Source organism: Lissotriton helveticus, chromosome 7 (genome assembly GCF_964261635.1).
Source record: "Lissotriton helveticus chromosome 7, aLisHel1.1, whole genome shotgun sequence".
Taxonomy (NCBI): Eukaryota; Metazoa; Chordata; class Amphibia; order Caudata; family Salamandridae; genus Lissotriton; species Lissotriton helveticus.
The window spans coordinates 1,406,214,889-1,406,237,200 of NC_136068.1; the positions used below are offsets into that span (position 1 = coordinate 1,406,214,889).

At 44.8% G+C, this 22,312-nt stretch overlaps 1 protein-coding gene across 1 annotated transcript in view; it reads left to right on the forward strand.

Moving 5' to 3' along the window:
- Positions 1-17,515: 17,515 nt before the first annotated feature.
- SHISA6 (shisa family member 6) overlaps positions 17,516-22,312 on the forward strand; it is a 1,259,921-nt gene continuing 1,255,124 nt past the window's right edge. The window contains exon 1 of the mRNA XM_078654720.1: positions 17,516-18,315. Within this exon, the coding sequence (XP_078510846.1) occupies positions 17,753-18,315 (563 nt within the window). The 5' untranslated portion in view covers positions 17,516-17,752. The remainder of the gene's footprint in view (positions 18,316-22,312) is intronic.

A 22,312-nucleotide genomic window follows, 5' to 3' on the forward strand; every position in this document is an offset into this window, starting at 1 on the left:
GATGTTGTCAGGATGGGCCACTCTGAGTTAAGTAGGGGTAGGAGATGTCACGTACCACACTTGCACATCACAAAGACTCTGCCTCAGCACACTCACAACGGAGGGAGAGAACCATTTGTACCATCGAGGCCCAGGGGGGCAGTCTGTGGAGGACGCTCGGTTTAGACCAGGTGTGGTTGGCGACGAGCCCCCGGTGAGCCCCTTACTTGTACCTTAACCTGTAACTTGGTCGGCCTGACATCCTGGCATATGGTAGCCTTTTCCTCTGGCACATTAGCTCACTGACCCCACAAGTCCTGCCTCCAACTCCTGAATTGAGCCTGTATTTCCAAAAAAGGACCTTATACCCGAACCTATCTCTGTGAGAGGGACAGGGGAAGGAGAGTCAAGCGAGGGTGGAAAAGTGTGGAGGCACGGAGGATCCCGCAATTTGAACTTGCACTTGCCCCTTTGCATTTAGGCAAACCCATAGGGCAGAAGGGAAATACCTCCAAAAGCTAAATCATGTGGGGTAAAAAATGGACTAAAAGCCGTTGTATCAAGAAAGCGCAAAAAAGACCAGCATCGAAAGACATTGGAGAACACTAGTATTGATCTCCTAGAAAAAACAACGACACCTAACAGGCAAGATATACTGTGAATTCCTGCAGAAGAAGCAAGCGGGACATCCTTGAGGCAATCTATAACAAGATTTGTGGGAAAATATTTTTTAAAGAACTTGGATGCTAAGGATCATTCCTCCATGTTAGGTGGAACTCATGATAAAGACCGTACGAGGAGCCAAAGGAATGCAATGAGTGAAATAAATGACTCTGTACTACCAGCTTTTGACCAAGCCCTGGGCGAACAAGGGGGGTAAATGAAGGGGGGTCGTTTTCATTGGAACCTAGGTTATCGTCATCACCCTGCCTTTTCCGTAGTGGAATGGATAGTCCCTCGGTAGATAAAGAAGCATTGCAACAGGCATTTAATAGGCAGGGAAGGAAGGGAAACAACACTACCCCTCAGGGCCCTATTTCCACGATACTCCTCAGTCGTCCTTGGTACTTGATATGACAGCAACCTCGGCCTCAACATTACTAGAGGTGATGTTTCTAATGCAAAAGACTCTTCAGGAAATATTAGAAGCTTTAGTCGAGAATAACAGGCAAGGGAAAACTCATAAAGCCCAAATACATCAGATAGCAGAGGAGCTAAAACAAATTAATAACTGCATGCCGACTACATTCCGCCCTGTAGTGGAGAGGAGGGATCAGGAGTTATATATATCACTGTGTACTAAGGAGGTTGATGTTACACAGATTGAAAATCCCAGGACAGAATATATCTTAAAATACCATATGTTGGTCATAAAAAGGAGGCCTTATGGGAAATGTTAGAGGTTTAGACCTGAGTATAAGAACAGACGGAAGCTGCAGAAAAAGTTGAAAAGCACAAGGGGTTTACAGCCGAGTGGGAGTAATAAACAAGGTATGACAATACAAGATCAAGAGAAGTCACCAATAGTTGGGACTAGAAATAAAATGGGCTCAGGAGGGAACCGAAATAGAAAAGCTATAAGGACAGTGATGAGGACCAACGCCTTGTGCAGAACTTTGCAATGCCAAGGCCTGGAGATTCAGAGGAATAAGGAAAGAACGGGGCGTAGGGGGGCTGGGGATCTAATCAGCATGAGAATAAGGGGAGAACCCTCTTTAGACCAACCCGGGATAAGAGCCTGCCCAAAGCCTGAGTCCGCACCAGTAATGGGGAGGAGCAATAGGAGCAACAGGTAGTATGATAACAGCGAGCACCTATGGGTGTATATACAACCATGGGGGCAAAGGATGGGGAGAAAGCGGCGAAGGAAAGTAAACCCCTTAAACTGCTCCAACCTATTACAAATACTGGATAAATACCCCACATTGTGTGGTGTTACTACTGATGATATCAGGCATGTAGGTTTTATAACTAATCCAGAAGGAAATCAGGTAACAAATATGTTTTTTTATTCTGAATTTGTAAAGCAGATGGTGATAAGGGTAGAGGGAGACCTGGAAAAGGAGGGAATAAGTCTTGTATGAGATAACCAACTTGGAATAGAAGAGGGTAACACAGGTGTACGCACGGAGCAAATACAGTATGACATACTAGGTGCCCAATACAGAAGAATACGCACTGATAAAAATCAAGGAGAGTTAAAAGTAACGATAACAAATACTGTAAAGGGGCCAACTCTGAGCAATCAATTTGATCTACTGTCCAAATCATCAATAAGTTGGGGGAACAGTATGGACAAAGGGTTGAGCGAGCTGGATTAGGAATTGGGGTCTTCACACAGCCTACGGACACTTTCATGGAATATAGGGGGATACAGAAGACAGCTATCCCAAGACACTTTTAGAGAAATGCTGAGTAGCTATGATATTTTGTGTCTTCAAGAGTCCTAGCTGTGTGAGATACCCAAACCTATAGATGGCTTTCTCATGCTTACTAAAGAGGCTGTACGACTGAATTTAGGGTGTCGCTCAGGGGGGTTAATCACGCTGAGTATCATCTAAAAGAGACAATAAAATAATGAATTTAAAAGTTAAATGTAGGTGGCTATTAGCCTGTCAGGTGGAATTGTACAGTGGTATGCGGGCAAGGGAAATAATAGTAGTGGTCAACGTATATACTCAGCCAGGTGCAATAATAGATTATGAAAAGCAACTGGATTTGCTGGAGAAGGATCTAGAGGCTATTAATATAGTAAAAGCACCATATCTGATAATGATCTTAGGAGATTTTAACCATAAACTAGATCCTTCCTATAGCGACAAATTGTTCAATGATCTTTTAACCATTGCACAAGTACCAGCAGCAAATTTCGCTGGTGCGGGTAGTTCCGCACAAGATAAACATTTAGTAAAATTCCTTGGATCCATAGGATTATTTTGTGCCAATGGATGGTCAATACTGATTGCCCTGCAAGGAAGACCTTCCCCATTGGGAAACAGAATTGCCCAATTAATTATGCTTTTATAAATGCATGGTATTTTAAGGAAGTAGAACGATTTGAAATGCTGCAGTGTGAAGGTAGCAGCCACTGGCCCTTTCAATTACTAATAAAGGTGGAACAAGAGAAAGAAAGAGAAAAAGTAGTCCCCTTACAGATTGAACATCCTAGAAGTATAACTACGCGCATTACTGAGGATAGCCTGGAATTGGTTCATAATCTAAAAGTTGATTAAAGGGCTGTGGATGAACTGGCAGAAGGAAAGACAATTTTAACCCGGTATGAGCATACAATTGAGCAGGTCGTAAACTGTCTAAGGAAACAAGTAAAAGCAAGGCCCGCCTTCAAGAAAAAAGTGAGAACAAATGGTTGGTTCAATAATGTGTGTAGAAATTTAAAATTGAGGGTAAGAAAATGGGAAAGACGATTAAGGAAAAGACCGGATACGGGAACTATAGAGAGTCTTAGAATGGCAAAATTGGAATATAAAAAAAAGTTGAGAGACAGGAAATTAGAATATATGTCCAAAAATTGGGATACAATGTTAGAAGTGATAAACACAAATAATATAAGATTATTCTGGCGTCTGGTAAAAGAGGGAAAAGTACAAGAGGAAATGCGGTGTTTAGTGGGTGAAGACGATTGGGTCAACCATTTGAGTAATCTGTATAATGGTATAAATAGGGAAAAGATCCTGGAAATAAGGTATGAGGAGACAGAACTACTAAGGCCACACTTCTCCTTTCAAAAATTAAAAGAAACTATTCAACCCCTAAAGTTAACTAAAGCGGCAGGGCCAGATAATCTACCCGCAATCATATTAAAAAATAGTATAGATTGGTGGGCAAGCTTCTTAAATGCAACCTTCCAAAACATTTTAATATCTGGGTTTTTTCCAGATAGTTGGAAAGGAGCTATCGTTAGGCCAATTTATAAAAAAGAGGATGCTACATTACCTCAGAATTATCGCCTTATAAGTTTTCTGGATGTGGGGGAGAACGTTTTTCCCAAGATATTATTAGGCGTAGTGAAGACCTGGGCAGAGCAGTATAACTTGATACCAATAGCACAAGGTGGGTTCAAGGAGGGTCACTCAACCATCAACCATTGTCTTAGCTTGCGGGCAATGGCAAAAAAGGTAATAGAAGTGTGAGGTAATCTGTTTGCTGCTTTGTGGACTTCCGAGCTGCCTTCGATTCAGTAGATCATAGTCTACTGTGGAGTGTGTTGGCAGAGATCGGAATCAACAAGGCAGTACTTGCTTACATTCAGGAAATGCACTCAAGAAATTGGGCCAGGGTTATCTTGGATACCCATGGAACCCTATCTAATAAAATTCAGATAAGGAATAGTTTGCGGCAGGGCTGTGTTCTTGCTCCATTGTTATTCTCCCTGTTTTTATCCGATTTGCCTAATATATTTAACAGGGCAGGTGGTGTAAACCCCGAGATGGGGGGACGCATATATCATGTCTGCTATATGCAGATGACTTAGTGTTAACTGATGTGACAGAGTTGGGCTTGCAAAAAAAACCGGATGCCTTTTATGAATATTGCCTGTAGAAAAGCCTCAGAGTCAACCCAGAAAATACCAAAATAATGGTTCTGGGTAAAAAAGAGAGCTCCTTGTCCTGGAAATTTGGAGAGGTTAGAGTTGAAAAAGTGGATAAATATAAATATTTGGGTATGTGGTTCGACAGTAAGCTAAACTGGAGGGAACACATACAGTCACTTAAATCAAAGGCTCTCTCCTCAGTATGGGGCCTTAAACAATTTAAGCAAAAGTATGGAGGCCCCTCTCTGTGGCCAAGTCTATCGGTTGTTAATGCATTGGTCCGCCCACAGTTCCAATGTGGCATAGAGGTTTTATTTATGGGAGGTAAATAGGATTGGAACTTAGAGGAGGGCAAATGCGTTAAACAGCTCCTTGCACTCCCCTCGTCAACTATGATACAGGCGGTACGAGTGGAATGACATCTTACAGCCTGGAATTTTAAGGGTATGCAAACGTCATTGAACTTTTGGCAGAGAATGAATGGAGAGGGGTGCCACAAAATAGCAAACTTCTGTAAAAAAGAAATAGAGGAGAGAAAATTAAATTGGGTTTCCCAAGCTACAAATAAGCTAAATAAGTTATGTGTTAAACTTTCCCTAGAACCAGATCAACGGACTTCGGGTCACCAGATTCCAAAATCTGTGTTGCATGCTATTATTAATACGAAGGCCCGAGAAGAAGATTTGGGTTATTTGAAGAGCAAATCATCCTCCCAGTTCTTGATAAACGGGTGGACCAATGATCAGATATTCCCCTACATAGAGGCCATGCCTAACCCAAAGCTTAGATATATAATCCTGAAATTTATAGTTGGCCTGAACCCAAGCAACACTGATTGGAAGATAAAATCCGCAATGGTGAATGAACAGGGTCTGTGCACATGTGGACTACAAGTAAAATGTGATGGCCCACATATTTTGATGGATTGTTTGTGGTTCTCAGAAGAACTGTTTTTTTTTTAAAACCCCTGTTTATTGCCTATGAAACTATTAGAAGGGATCAAGCTCTCCGTTTATTGATAAATATGAGTTTTTTAAATGTGACATGTGCAATTGGAAGATTTTTAATTGCAATACAGGAGTTGTTGAAGGAATTGGTTATATAATTTTAAATGGGTGGGGTAGAAACATGATCTTACCCATATTTGGGATTCCCCCCCCGGCTCTTGATAATCAAGGTGGAGGTACAAATGTATACCTAATGTATAAGTGATCACTTCCCCTTGTTGATGATGAATTAGGTACTCCTTACGGCCTGGTAAAGTTCCCATTGTTTACTTTACCAGGATTTTATTGTTTTTTATATTGTTTTATCGCCACAATGTCTGTATAATTTATATTTTAATTGTATGTTTTGTGGTACATTTTTTATGGCTATATATGTCAAATAAAAATATAATAACAACTACAACAACACTCACAACATGGTTTTAAGCCAGTCTATTGTGATCCCAGACATTCTGGGGCGAGGGCAGGGAAGCAGAAAATTATAAACACCTCTGACGGGTGGAAACCTCTGGATGTACTCCTCCTTTAAAGTCTGCACCCTGTATAAATATTGGACCTGAGACCCCCATCTCTTCCAATCACTACTGGTCCTGTGGACTCTGCAAGAAAAAGGACTGCTCATCTGTAAAGTCTGACCTGCTACTCAAGGACCGCTATTGCTGCAGCAGGACTCTTCTGCCGTGATCTAACCTGCTGAAACCAGCCTGCCTTTGTGTGCCAGGACTTCAAGATCTCTATGGGTTAGTTGGTTCACTGCCTGCTATCAAGCTACAGGGAAACAGTAGGCTTCTCTGTGCCAGTCGTCTTTGACACAGGACTGTGCATTGCCTCAACAGCTCTGCAAGTTTGATCCGGTGCGATGAATATTGACACCTACAACTGGCCCAGCTCCCCGCAGTTCCAATGCAGAACCGTGCCTTGCCTCAGCAGCTTCCTCTGCCTGGCCCAGCGTGACACATCTCTGCGTAGACAACAGACTCACCTCAATGCAGCACGGAGCATCTCAAAATATGCCTTTGCAAGCTCCAGAAACTTCACCTGCTTAGCGCAATGTACCTTGACCTCAATACTAACATTTCGCTATGCAAGGCTTCACAACCCCAGGAGCTTCCACGCCAACAATGCTGGACTTTGCATTGCGAGCTCCTGTTGACAGTCACTGATTTTGCTGCTCGACACATGCCAGTGCAGGACCATTCATTACAAGCTTCTCATCGATGTTTTCTCATCACCGGCCAACAACACTGAGAGCAAGGACTTTGCATTGCTTCGTAACCAGGAATAAGGAACTCTTGTTCAGCAGGCCTAACTGGGTGCCTTTAGTCAGCCTGCACTCCATCATGGTCACATGAACGTGTCGCATTTTTCTGGTCTGGCATGACTAGATAACCAGATTTGGCACTTTGTGTTTTTTGGCGCTATATTCACTGAAATCTTTCAAACTGCATATCACCAGTTCTACCGTTTGGATTTTTGTTGTTCGATGTTGTCAAAATATTATTTTAATTTTTCTCCACTTTTCTATATTTTGTGGGATTTTTCTTGTGTGGTGTTTTCACTTTATTACTGTTTGAAGTGCTGCATGAATACTTTACACATTTCCAGTACTTAATTTGTAAAAATAATAAGCTGCAGGTTCCTCATCAGGAGGCCACTGCGACTTGCACCACACTTTGCCTATGCCACAGCTGCCATTGACAGTACCAGCACAACTACGAATTCTCATGCTCCTGTAATTGTGACAATTCAGACTATTCAAAAAAAAATCAAAGCTATAAAAATAGTTTCGGTGGCAGGCATTATTCATGTTTAATTGTATAATGAATTAATAAATTACTGTTGTGCTCATATCTATATTAGACAATCAGTACCACTGTTGGACCTGGCCCTTTTTGGCAGGTTCACCCCGAAACTTTTTGCTTTTTCCTAGCCTGTTTCTGGAACCTGGTGTTGGTGATTTTAGGCCTCTGCACACTTTTTCACTGTGGTACAGTGTAAAGTGCGTGAGCTCTCTGTGTATGTGTGGTGAGTGACCTGCCCTCCCATAGGAATGAATGGGGAATATGTATGCCCATGGTAGTTCCTGATGTGTGAGGAGTGCAGGGTCGAGTTTGGTATGTACGAACTCGTGAGATTGAATGCTGCGCAATGGTATATGCGACATGATTGTGTCTAGGGTAGAAGTGCCACTTTTAGAATTTGGCATATTTGTGTAATCTGTGCCTGGCGTGTGATTGGCTGGAGCCTGGCTCCAGGAGTGAGCCTGGGCCTGCTTGTGGATTGACTGTCTGGTTTGAGGATGACAGGGGCTGGGGAGCCCCCAGGAGGTTGTCTGAGTCAGCCCGTGGATGAAAGGCTGCATCTGCTGCCAGGGAAGTGGGAAGAGATAGCACCTGGGAGTGAATGAGGCTGTGCCTGCCTGCCACAATGCTGGCTCCACCTCCCACTGGGCGGCTGCCGCCTCTGCCCCTCACACTGAAAGGAGTTCCCTATAACCAGTTCTAGCTGGTTCTCACACTGCCTGCACCCTTTAGACAAAGGATTTTATAGTATAAAAAGGGGCTGTGTCCCCTTCCAAAATGTTCTTGTTTTTGGACTTGAATCTGCCAGGGGCGTGCTGCTGCTTGGGCCCAGGGGAATCCCTGCCTTGGGGGCTTGATGGACTCTGCCTCCCCCCGCCCCCTTCCTTAGCGCCTGGGAGCGCTTTTTCTTTGCTGTAGCGCTGGGAGCGCGCTTAATGCCCTCTAGTGCTTGGAAGCGCTTTATTTTCACATATAGCGCTTGGAGCGCTTTATTTCTGGTTCTAGCGCTAGGGAGCGCTTTATTGCTGTAGCGTTTGCGAGCGCTGTTCCTGGGCCCCTTGCGCTTGAGAGCGCTGGATTCATCAAGGCCGGTGCCCACCCGGCTTCCAACATTTATTGTATGCCCTCGTTTTGCCCTGAGGAGAAGCCGCCGCTGGCCCAGGACCCCTTGTGACGTTTCCCCGGGCCGCGCCGTGATTGGCTGACCGGCCCGGGATTCCTTGATGACGTTTCCCCGGGCCGCGCCGTGATTGGCTGCCAGCCGGAGGAGAAAAAGAAGACAAGCGAGGCGGCCATTGCGGGGCTCCTGGGAAGCCTGTGAGAGCCCTGCTGGTGCAATGGACGATGTTGCCGGTCTCCCGTGATTGAGAGGGAGACCGGAGAAGAAGAGAGCCCGCGCTGCAAGAGAAGCCCCGCCCGCGGCCCCCGAGGAGCAGCGCCAGAGAGTCCCCGCCGTCCCGGTGAGTGCGAGGCAGCTGCATTGTGTTCAGAGCAGCCCCGGTTGACAGCGGGCGCTCCGCAGTAGAGAAAGGGCACATTTGTATGTTTGAACCTAGAGAGGCTCGAGGCCAGTCCCCATTGTTTCTTTGAGCCCCGAGGGGCTACAGGCATTCCTGGTGACAGAGCGGCCCCGAAAGGCAGCAGGCCGCTCCAACGTGCACAAGAGTATCAGAGCCCCTGTGGCTCCAGCGTGATTTAGGGGGCCATTGTCCTCATCTAGAGGGCCCTGGGGACACATAGTTTTAGAGCCTGTGTGGCTCCCACGTTCTGCACAATGGGGCATGTGTTATGTCAGAGAGAGCTTCAACGAGGACACGAGTGTTTTCTGAGTCAGTTGGCTCCAACAGTTGGCGCAGTTCCGTTCTGAGGGCCAGTGAGGGCCCTGTTGCAGTTATGATGTCCCAGCTGCCCAGCAATTAGTGGGCAGCTGCACCGTTTAGGCGCTTGGGATTGTCCTCAGGTACCCAGCAAGTAGTGGGCACCTGCAACGTTTAGGTTTTGCGCCGGTGGCGCACCCCTGACTGGCGCTGCATTGGCAGCGCACCCTGACATTCTGGACACAGGGCCCTTTTAGTCCCTTTATTAGATGGGGGCTGGTACGTGACTTTATTTAGGCGCAACATGATTATCTATGTGATGGTAATTGCCTAATGTGAGTTTTGTACAATGTGATATAGTGCTAGGGAATGTAATGCATTTAATATGATTACGCACCTTGATCTTACACCTCTGAATGTTTTTAGGCATCATGTGTTTTTGCGCTATTGAGTTATGTTCTGGCACCTCTGAATGTTTTTATGCATCATGTGTCTTCCTTGATTTTACACCTCTGAATGTGTTGGTTTATGCATCATGTGTTTTTCCTTCCCTGCACCTCTGAATGTATTTTTGATGCATCATGTGCCTTGTTATTACACCGCTGAATGTATGTTTTATGCATCATGTGTTTTTCCTTCCCTACACCTCTGAATGTGTTTTGATGCATCATGTGTAATGTGTTCTTGCTGATACCCCTAAAAGTGTATTTTATTCTTAGGTGGTTGTTCTTTCCAGTACAGGTGGTCCTAGCGAGGTCCTGGTCCCCTGCGTGACATTCTCCTAAGGTGGTTAGGGTTGCGTAGGTGGTACTTACCTGTTACCAGTAGTTACTGGTTGTGATTTATAACTGTTATTTTGTGCTATACTTATTCTAAGTTCTAGAAGTGCTATTTCATTTCTACTAAGTGCTGATTATGACAGTGGCCCTTGTGGCCCTGTCTTGTACATAATCCCTTGTGAATATTGCCTGTGCCAGTTGGCACAATGTACATGTGTGATTTCTATCTGATGTGTTTTGACAATACAAAAGTTATTTTCATATACCCTTGTGTGGAGTTCCTTTTGTGGTGTGCCTAGGATTTTGTTGCTGTTGTGTGCTGGCGCAAATGCTTTACACATTGCCTCCGAGTTTAGCCTTACTGCTCGTGCCAAGCTACAAAGGGGGTGAGCAGGGGTTATCTTGGCGTGTGACTCCATTGCCCTGACTAGAATGGTGGTTTCTGCCTGGCTTTGGTGTCAGCCTTAGCCTACCAGAAATAGCCAGCTCTAACAACCACCACGTGGCAGAGTGTCATAAGTGCCAGTGTTAGCAATTAAGTGCTGGTGCCAAGCACTGGAAACCACTGGTTCAAACAATGCTTTGCACATTGCCTCTAAATTAGGCATGACTGCTCTGTGCCAAGCTACTCGATGTCTGTGCACAGGTTAAATTGGGGTTTGCTTGAGACTCCACCTTGAAAACGATTGCGGTTGGTGCTTGTGTAGGATTTCACCCCTGTCCGCCAGTAACCCAATTTCTTTCAGGCTGATATTTAGTATCTGATCTTCCTTAATTTGAATGTGAGAGTATTAGTTTCTTCTCAGCAGTGGAACATTACTTTTAATGAGACAGCACCTACTCTTCTCAGAACCAAACACGTATCTTGGGACAGGGAGTACCTACACTTTTATACTTCCATTTCAACAGCTGAACAAACAGATGCATGTGATGCATATCATAAATATCTTTAGAATCAAATGGTGATGGAAACTTGCATACACTTGCATTTATTTAAAATGTTCTCCCCCTACTCCCTCCAAAAACAAATACTTGACAATAGTTATGACACTGAAAATCCAGTTGCAACCTCTGCTGTTCTCATCAATGAAATGGTAGCTTTAAAGTCAATCTGTTGTATCTTTTGAGTGCGAGCTTAGTCTCTTCTGCGTTGTTTTTAATTTGTCTTTCGTTGGCTGTTCTTAGAAGATATAATTTAAAGTCTTTTTTAACTTGTATTTGCTAATTTACAATCTTGGAATAAGGACATTGACCTATAGCCCTTCCTATAGATTTTCCTTGATGGTGGGAGGCATCCTGTTTGAACATTGTGTATATTATATTGCTGCAGGTTACACTGCTGTCTGAGGCTTTTGTATTTTATCCCACGTAGTGTAAACAATGTTATGTTGTAATACATTATGATCATTTCTTTATTGAACATGCAAATGAACTTGAAGGAGTATTACACAGCAAACCTTTTCCAGGTATTGGGCCGCAATCGGAGTAGAGGTTGGGGGCCTCACCTGAGTGGCTCTGGTGGGCTTCCCAAGCAAACTATACTCCAGGGTCAGTAGCGGCTCCTGGAGGGAGTGCTGTGGGGCGGTGAGGCGGGGCAGGGGAAGGGTGGGGGGTAGTAAACTCCAGCATACGGCCAATCGGAGTTAGGTAAAGAAATAAAGAAATAAAACAAATTAAAATGTGCCCGCTGCAATGCATTTGGCGTTGCAATGCGCGCAATTTAATTTGTTTTGTTTATTTATTTATTTCGTTACCTAACTGCGATCGGCCGTATGCCGGAGTTTACTACCACCCACCCTGCTCCTCCTCCTCCACACCGCCCCACAGCACTCCCTCCAGGAACCGCTACTCTCCAGGGTTAGACTGACCTATATAAAAAACGAAAGTACACAGCAGCAGACCAAGGTTTAGCACATCAACTTCCTCTGTTTCATAAATTTGTGTGGTGCAACCACGCTCACCATCCACTGCCAAGGATGTCTACCATACAAAGAGTTTACAAAATATTTGTGAGGTGCACTCAATGGCGTAAATAGTGAAAAAAGTTCATGAAGTTTGTAAGTCTTCTGTTCTTTCTTTATTGGATTCTTTTATTTTCTCTTTTTAAGATACATAGGCACAGCCAAAGCATTTCATTCCCTTTAGTGCCTTGGGAATTTCGTCAGGGCTGCAAAAGATTTTAACATACATAAACATGTTTGCCTCATGAATAAAAAATAACAATGACATACATTACATACAAATTAAAAATGACTAAAGGTTACATCAATAGACCTAACAATATAAAGATATAAAACCATGCCAAATGGCACATCAGTAGTTATTCCAAAAAGCAAACACACCCTCACCCGTGCATTGCTTCAATTTGTATAGAAAATGTGTGCCACACTCGTACACACCTATATGATTTGGCTAACAAGTTCGAGTTCCACCAACAGGTGCCCAATGGGGAAAAAGAAGCACCCAAAGCAAGAAGTCGTGCAGATTCACAAAGTATAATGTCAGAGAAACCAGAGGAGGAGTGAAGAAAAAGCGTCATGTACCGGTTTTTCTCAAAGTAAAGCACTGGAGGGAAAGAGGAGAAGTTCCACCCTAGTTGTAATCCAGTGTCACAAGAATGTAAACCCTACAATATTCTCACCTACAAATAGGAACATCTCAATCCGATGGTCCGAAATAAAATTGCACATTAACCATAAGTGCAAGACAGAAGTGTTGTCAGCGATCTGAGCCTGATGTTTCTGAAAATGAAAATAATGGTATGATCTACCGATCGAAAATTGTACCATAGGCCGTTGTGAATCATAGTTATGGTCAAAAAGTTATATCTAGGGACCTGGGTTGCCATCACCATTATTGTTGTCCATAAGTATATGGCAAGTATATTTTTTTTTTCGGGCACCGCAGAAGGACGACAGGTCCAAGGAGGATCTAGACCGGCAATTCCGGTCTCTTTCTCTGCATGGTGACCCAAGGAAGCTTTTTACAGCCAATAGCCTGTCAAAGCAAGAGGGAATTCCCCTCTAACATATAAACGCACGTTAGGGCGTGCGACACATAGAAAAAGAATAACACATCACTATAATTTAGTATTTTATTTTATTGCACCTTATTCACATACTCACTTGGTCCTGAGGAAAGCCAGTTTTAAAACAAAAGGCCTGGCTGAAACATGTAGACCACACAGGACACAGGAGGTCATAATCCGTACTCCATTACGTCCGTTTGCCTTTTTAGTAGCTAACAGGGGCCCAGTAATTTAAGTTTACTCATTTACCCTCGGGTACTGGGACCCACTGTATAGCTTTTTAACCTTCACTTTCTCACTCACTACACTGCACACTCAGCAAATATACCAGCTCCGCAGTAATCTGGCGTTGAAGCACACCCGGGACACATTCGGTGTCACTGTGGTGGGCCCGATGATGAAGTATGCCACCAACTAGGTTGGTGGGTGAGGGCTTCATGAACAAATCAATGGGTTTGCTGGCACGCGTACTTCATTGAGTCTCCCCCCCCCCCTCTTCCCCCCTAAAATAGCTAGTCCTTTTTGATATTGACAAGAATATTCCCCGCCCATTTGGAGCGTGATCCAAGAATTATTTTGTATAAATTGGAGACACCTGAATTATTAAGGTGTCTACCTTTAAAGCGAAAAAGAAAGAGAAAGAAAAAGAAAAAGAAAAAAAACACAACAATCCCCAGTGGCAAGATGACTCATGTTTCATAGCGGCTAGGAAAATTACCTGTATTGTGTAAAATTGATTTGAAAAGGAATCCAAGTGTGTTCTTCCGTGGACGGCAGGCAGTTGTGTTTGGAGGAAAAACGAAAGTTTATCCTGGCTCCCTAAATAAAAAAATTATATGTACACCCTATTATGGCCCGCTCTCTCCAGCCAGTCAATGCACACTAAGAAAAGTTGTTGTGCCATTGAAGCAAGAGTCACATGAAACGATAAAAAATATACAAGCAAACACCTGCTACCATGATGGTAAGTAATGTAAACCTGTCATTCATGAGCAGTATGATGATGCTATTTGAGCGTATATGCCCCTGATAGTAAACTCGAGTCAATCACACGTGTGCACTTGCCCAGAGAAATAAGGATCCGGAGACTAATTAAAATGCTCCAAATCAAAGGTGCTTCGGTTACTTGTTTACAACATGTGATTAGCGGTATAAAATATATTTAAATCGCATTTCTACCAGTGAACCCAAAGCCTGAGGGGATAGAATCGACCTATATGGTAATCTGCACTGGCCTGACAGGTCACTGTATCGGACCGTTTTCTGTCTGTTTGTAGGCCTTTTTTATGGTCTGTTGGCCAGTTTTTACTGTTGATTTCCCTACTGTTACAACAAACATTGCCTGCAGCCTTCCATACCTTGCAAAACAATTATACAGAGTGTCTTCAAAGGTTCAAAAATGCCCTGAATTGCAAAGACGGGACACTTTTTTTAGCTATCCAATTTGCTATTGTGGGGGAGACTTTTATTTTGGTGGCTGGGCTTATTATCTGTCCCAATCCGATCCTGGTAAACACCATTGATGATGCATTAGGGGCTGTTTGAAGAGAAGGGATTTCAGCTCCTTTCTGAAAACCGAGTGCTTGTGAAAATCTGAGGTTTTAGGCAGGGCTTTAAGTGGGCTGGGTCCTGCCTAAGCTCAGCACCAGCTGCTCTAAAAAGCAGGTTCTGAGAGGGGTCCCTATCAGGCTCTCCAGTTTTGCCCTCACCCTCATGGTGAAAAAATAATCTTATCTCTGAAGCAATACCACGCTTCACTGCCTTTGAGCTAACTTGAAAGAGACTCGTATTACTTCCTTAAGTCTCATCATTTCAGAATGTAAGCATTTTCAATATTCTATATAACTATGGCATCGTTGTTGCCAATTTATCTTATGCAACTAACAACCCCTGTTAACTCCAAATGTCCTGCCTTGTTGTAGGTGGAATGTTACTTATTGTGTTATATATCTGAATGCAATGATAGAAACAGCAAAATACCAGAGAGGCGGCACACTATGCTAAGCCTGGTTTTTAGCTTAGATGTATTTATGCCAAGCCCTTAATTAATCCACCCCCCCCTCTTTTAGAGCCCCTCCACCCCTCATTTCATTATTTCAAATAATGTCTTTTCACGTCCGGCGTTGGTCACCCCGAAATATATGTTGCACTGGTGCCGACAAGATAGTCAATTTTTCCATAAGGTGGAGATAGACTTATTTTCTGCGGATTACCTGCTATAAGATCAATTACTCCATCCAAAAGCAAATATACCGGTTAACTGAATGCACATATGCATCTACCTCTCTTTTTGAAGCAACGTATCTGCGTCTCGCGCCCCACCCCCTTCCAGAAGGATGCGGGAGCCAGAGCTGCTCCTGTCTTGTTCTTGCTGTGCAAAGCAAAGTCATACTTAGCGACATATGTATTGTTCTTTCTTAAGACGCGCTAGCGTGCGTCCCATATGGATGTTGGACCTTGAAATATTTTGACCTTGTCCCCCTACAATAAAGCAGAGCAGCAGGGGGTTTCCCATCTCATGGACAAGATAGAAGCTCCTCGAGCCTCTTTTCAACAACACACGCTTTCCACGCTGCCAGCTTTGCCGGGAATGTAGCGCTGCAGAGGAGCTGTAAGAAAGTATTGGCTGCCGTTGCTGAGTACACCTCCTTGTTCTCTGTGAAAACAGACGTCATTTGCCTGCCGCGCGCAGCCCATCTACAGTGAAAATAATTACATAACATCGCTGCGCGTGTCCTTTACACGATGTGCATTTTAATGTTCACAGCCACTGGATTTACATAACGTGAGTAGTAATGTTGGTTTGGTTGGAAGAGGGGTAGTGGGAGTGCACCTCTGCCAACTTATCATTAAGCGCGAAGAAGCTGTTCAACATGCCATCGTGTTGCTATTTTGCAGCACTTAAACTGGCTTTACTTGACTTCTAGGCGCTTCCGTTTGTCACATTCGAGAGACCTGGGCATGTCGTGGTTTTCCCAGGAGGATCACACGGGTTCAAAGACGGATGGGTTTAAGGTTATAAATCAAGTCCCATGACTCGACTAGGAATACAGCGTGGTACCCAGACGTTGCCATCGCATGAACCACCGCCGTCCCAGCGGTGTCTTGGGAGGGACGCGCAAACCTCCTGTCAGCACTGTCAGATACTGAGAAGCCACGAATCATGTACAACATGTCCTCAATAATAATATAAACACACGAACAGGTGTGAACCTTGGGAAAGGTAACTGGCTGAGGGACGTTTCTGAGCTAGGGCTTCGCCTTGGTGACGTGGCTCTCGGAGTGATGCAGGGAGAGACGCCGGGAAGATGTGGGCGTGCCTAAGGCATCTCCCCCTCTCCGCCGCGCGCTCGAGTGCAGGCAGCAGGATTTTCCATTCATGCAGGAGCGGTCCTCCCAGCACCACAACATCTGCAGTCCCAGGCAATGATGGTAAGTGGGGAGCGCGCGGGGACAGCTGCGGGGAGACCGCACGCAGCTCCGCAGCTGCCCTGCTCCTTTCCGGAGGGATAGCCTCTCAGATTTTTATTTCGCCGTTAAAAGTGGGACTTTTCTTGCCCCTTTCCGTCTGTCTCCCGACAGTCTGGAGCTGCCCTCAGCAGACATATCTTGCAGGGTAGTGTCTGATAGTGCACCGGGGTCACGTCTGGTACCCACATAGTGCAGTTCAAAAAGGAGCACGTTAGATTCTACGAGTGCGATTAAACGGGCTGTAAGGTAATGTAAACGAATGGGTAACGAATAAAATTGAGTGGTCCCCCGTTACCATGTACGGCGTTTGCAAATAAGGATGCTAGGTGCGTAAAGGCGTTCTAACGGGGTCTCATCTTGGGCCCACATGGGAACATTTCAGTCTGAGTTCTGTTGCCCCAGCCTGGCCGCGCATTTGTTAAGTCTGCCCGTGTGGTCCCTTACAGCGTCTCTACAGTCAGTTGCTGCAATTCCAAGAGGCACGGGTGCTTTCAGCCTTTTCTTTCTGCGTCCCCTTCATGTCATTGCTCATGCTTCCTTCTCAAGCACCGGTGTCTCTCTGGCGCAACGAGCACACCAGAGACACGCTATTTCGTGTTTTTTTCTTACTAATCCTTTCTCCGAGCCCTAATGCAAAAAATCGCCCACGGTAGCAATGTAATTGTTCTGCAAACTGCACAAGTGTATGTTTTCACTTGACATGTCCTGAATAATTTCTGCTTTCATCTGTCTTTTAACCATCGCAGGGCTCGCTGGAGACTTGATATACAAAAACCTTAATTAAAACTCATGTATTTGCATAATGCTGGGAATCGGTCTTTGAAAATAGTGTTCCTATCTCTCCTTCTCTCCCAGGATGGTTTGCTTCCACAACTTCTTCCTGGGATCATCTGCTGGAATCCAACCTCGAGCGCAAACTTTGGAGCCCCTCGGCCAGCAGGATTCGCCATCCGACGTATTGGGGTTCCTGCGGATTTGGAGCACGCCGCCTCCCCTCTCGATCATGGCTTCTTCCCAGAGCTCGCGGCTAGGGAGCAGAGGAAAGGCGCATCCACTGGTATGAAACTCTGGGGGCCAAAAAGCTAGAGCGCCCTCTGTCCAAGCACAGGCGGCAGGAACTCGTTGACCACGTGGTGTGCCGTGAAAGTGTCGAGGCCTCCAAGAAGACAGACAGCCGGAATCTTGTGATCCTCGCCTCTTGTGAAAGGAATATAAACAGTTGGGATTTGCGAATTACTTTCCAGTTGTAAGGAAGTCCGAAAGTTGGTCCTCTTTAGCCTTGAAAAGGAAGATTAGCCAATCGCCAGACAGCTCACCATGAAAAGGTATCACTTTTTGCTTCTTTTGATCTACCTGGACCCCTTGAATGTGATGGGCCCTTGTGATGCGGGGGCCAGGACAAAAGGGGCCAAGAACTTGGGGCCGGCCAGAAGACCAGCCAACTCTCCCAAGGGGAAAGACATCAACAGCACGGCTCTCCCTCCTGTTGTAGTCACCCGCAAGGTCAAGCCCCCCATAGTTTTCAACTATGACAAGTGCATGGGCTACTATGATGTCAGTGGCCAGTGGGACAAAGAGTTTGACTGTAACAACACTGCCCATCGCTACTGCTGTGGAACGTGCTCCTACCGGTTCTGCTGTGACACCAAAAGCAAGAGGCTGGACCAGCCCGCTTGCAGAAGCCCCGTGTGGAGCGAATCTGCCATCACCAAGGTCACCACAGTGAACCCGGAGGTTGAATATGACCCTGAGAAGGACAAGACCAACACTACAGTGTACATTAGTTGTGGGGTTATTGCCTTTGTCATCATGGCAGGGTTGTTTGCCAAAGTGGCCTACGACAAGGCAAGGCGCCCGCCTCGGGAAATGAATATCCACAGGTAAGATATGATAGCAGATGGTCATGAAACGTGAACTCACCTCCTGTATACTTTACAATAACTCTTCTTTGTAATTGAGACCTGGCCCAGTAGGTAAGTACTGTGAAAGGAACCAGAACATCCCAGTACTATTGCATTTCATTTATCCTATTTAAGGTTTGTAGAGTGCTCAATGCTTCTAGCTACTACATCAGGTGCCAGTCTAGCAGCCCTGAGACTTCTTTGAAATGTAATGCCAGAGTGCTCACTTCACAAATTGTGTGAATTTAGATTATTTACTGTATCTCCATGTACCTCTGTTCCCTAATCTGTCAAATATGGTAGCCCTATGTTAAATAACCGAGCATATGCATTGACATTGCATGGCTCATTCTGAATGGAGACTGAGGGGATATGATCCGCTCTTCCAGGGAAGACTCCATCTGGAAGAAGGAAGGCACTTTTGTAGGCCAGTTTAGGTCAATGGGTCAATCTCCCTTTTTTCTAAACCCCCTGCCTCCTAATCTGACAAAGCATAGACATATACACACATGAAAATTCATACACATTCACAAAAATACATATACACACACACGTTTGTGCTCACGCGATGTCCCGGCAACCTAGCATTCTCTTTATTAGGTCAAACTCACATGTAGAAAGGTATTTTTACCCCCTACTGCTTGTATTTGAATGCTTGCTTCTCGCATCGGATAAACAACCCCCGAGAGCCTAACAGCACTTTAAAGTCTTGCATACGAAAAAAGTGTAGACTTTTGCATTTTTTTAAATTGATAATGCAACAACTAAAAATTATTTTACTAGAATTGCCTCTGTATAGCACGTACTACCCCTGGCAAGCCTATTTCAGGTGTAGCCCATCTGTCTACGGCAGGTCTTGTTGTATCAGTGAAGCGATCAAATGGGTCTCCCCATTGTATTAGTCGGTATATCTCAGAATCCACAGACTACTGGCACCAGCCTATCACTGCTTCGAATAATTAAAGAGAAGAAACTGATTAAAAAGGAGTGTTTTTAATTTAAGGAGCGGGTTCTGGACATGCTTACATGTTTAAGACCTGCTTATTTAGACTTGGGGCATTAAGCCTAGTTGCTTTTCTTCATAATGAAATCTGACTTAGCTATTCCTTCTGCTGTGTATTCCCATTAATCACACCAGGTTGCAGCACAATCATCTGTTGTCTTCAATTTAATCTCGTTTTTTAATCTTCCGTCGCACCAAAGACACCTTCTCAAATGAATCACAAGTAAACCTCATTCAATCAAGTAAACATTGAATTATATGGTGCTCTCCCCAGATAGAAGTAAGGTTGTCAAGGGAGCATATATACACGTAGATTAAAAAAAGAATCACTTGAATGCCCATTCAGGCTATATGTATGAAAACATAGCCTGTGATAGTATAAAGCTCGGTCACATAATACATAATATGCGTTATATCATGCAATATGATCGAGCGACAATGTGGCAAAAGAAGGGAGTGACAGGGAGAGGCAGAGGAGAAAGAGAACGGAGCAGAAAAATAGGGATTTAAGTGTGCAGATGACAGGATTGCTGAAGAGGGAAATACAAAGTGAGATAGAGGCAGTGAAAGAGGAAGTATAGAGAAGGACGGGAGAGTGAGGCTGATCTAAAAGGAGGTAGGAAGGAAGCAAAAGATGGAAAATAAGAAAAAGACAGATAGATGGTAAAGAGAAATAGGGATTAATGAAAGAGAAATTAAGAGAACTAGAGGGAGGGGGATAAAAGAAAAGAAGAAGGGCTAGAGGAGTGGGAGGAGATGAAGGAGGTACTGAGCAATTCTTTTTTAAGACAAAAACATTGATATCTATTAGAAATGGTGGTTCAAGCTTTCCTCCTCCTGACACCAATATTCCGTCAATTACAATGAATGCATTGCCTGGCAGCACATGCTGTATGGATGGCGTCCACAGTTATCTCCAGTGACACAGCTCAAGGTTCCAGGGCTTGCTAACAATACACGACAATGGGATTTGACTGATGAAAGCAAATAGGACACAGAGAGCAAGGATGAGCCTGCAATTGCTAAATTCTAATATCACGTTTCACACTTGATCTAATTGTGTGGTCCTGGGCAAATCACCTAACATCCTTGGGCTCAATTCCCTGTCCTGTGAAACCTAGATGGGCCTAGAAAAAAGACCAGTCCTCGGCATTCCGTGCTCTACGGAGTGGGGCACTGGCAGTTCCTTGAAGTGGATCACACTTGATTATGCAAAGCTCCTGAACTTACCCAGACATCTCACCAGTTCCACAGATTGCTGCCATGGAGGACAGATTCCTAAATGTGCCTGTCAGGGTTCACATACTGCAAGTGCACAGTGCGCGCAGTGCAGTGCAGTGCAGTGTTTGCCTTTTGTGGAAGGATCCATTGGGTTTGGAAAGCCAGTGTGTAGCAGCTCCTGCAGTTATCAGAGTCAGAAGGAAAGGTCTTGGGCACAGTTACCATGAGGTCTTAGGTCACTTATGTGCTGCCCGTTTGAAACTCGGCAGAGCTGGCTCAGACTTTCATCCTTTCTATTGGAGCTCGGTTGAGGGAATGGATCTATGAAGTGCTAGGGTTCAATACCTGCTTTCTAGGATGATGAAAGAGGAGCAATAGCGCTGGATATTAGTCGCATCTGCTATTAAACATGCCGGGTAATGACAACATCAACTGTAGTTTGCACATTATGGAAATCCAGTTATTAATATTCATCAACAGTTATCTTCGTGTTGCCGAATCACAGAATACCAGCCCAGGCGTCACTGGTAACCAGCGAGCCGGCGCCGAGTTGGAGGCTGCGATTAACAGCTTACACCTGTCGAGCCTATTAGGTTATTGAACCCGAAAGATGGTGGAATTTTGCTTATCTGGGGTCCCATTTATTTCCTTATCACCAGCTGAACATATACACCGTTTCAGTATTTATTTGGGTCTAGTAATAAGCATAACAACCCAGGCCGTTCGAGCCCGAAAATAGTTGGTTAATTCCTCCAACTTATGATGATGGTCGTCGGCGTTTTCTTGTTTTGTTTAAACAGCCATAGTCAACAGTTGGTCAATTCAGGTCTGTCTGAGCTGGGACACCGATAACACGGTCGAACATCGACTGGTCAGCACGAGGATTTTACTTCACAAACTTGTATTAGTCACACGATGCAACTAGACAACGAAGTGTTGTACTCAGCCACGGTGTGATTGTATTAGAAGAGTTTATTCTCCAAGGAATATAAAGCCTGCCTTAGGTTCAGTTTATCACACTAGCCGTGAGCTTGAGTCAGTTGTGAGATTGTGTAGTAGCATTTAACTCTGTAGACACTCTGGAGCCATGCATTGAGCAAACACAGTAACACTTTTTCACGTGAACAGGTGCACTGGAACCCCACTTCCCTCAAAGCCCCCCGACTCTCTGGTGGTCACTGCAGAAGCAGCATGTTTCTGCATCCTGACCTTTCCGCCAGCCCCCTTTCCCCCTCCACCCCCTCTCACACCCCACCACCCCAACACACCGCGCTCACCCCACACCCGAGGTCTACATGCACTCCACGCTGCTTCCCTCCAGCGAGGGTCGCTCTGGTTACTTCCACCCGCCACCGTGAGCTCTGAGTGACAGTTCACTCACCCCCCCCCCCACTTGTTCGGCCGTCAAGTTTCATTTTCAGGTAATAGGTTTACATAAGCCGAACGCCGAGACCACAGATCTGCAACCACGTCACACTTCTGACCTTTTCTTTTTATAGAACTCTTTTTATTACATTTTAGCTGCCACAATCTGCAGCAAAAGATCGCATTTCCCATTTCATATACCTCAGGCACCCACAGATATGTCCTAATCTTTTATTTGCAGGATTTTGGTCTGGCCTTGTTTCAAAGTAGAGGTATGTTATGGAAATATTGGTTCCTGGCATCCTCTGGCTCTATATACTGCCTCTTCAGCTGTGGCACCTAACCCTTCAGACAAAGGGAATCTGGTGTCCGTATCCAAGTATTGTT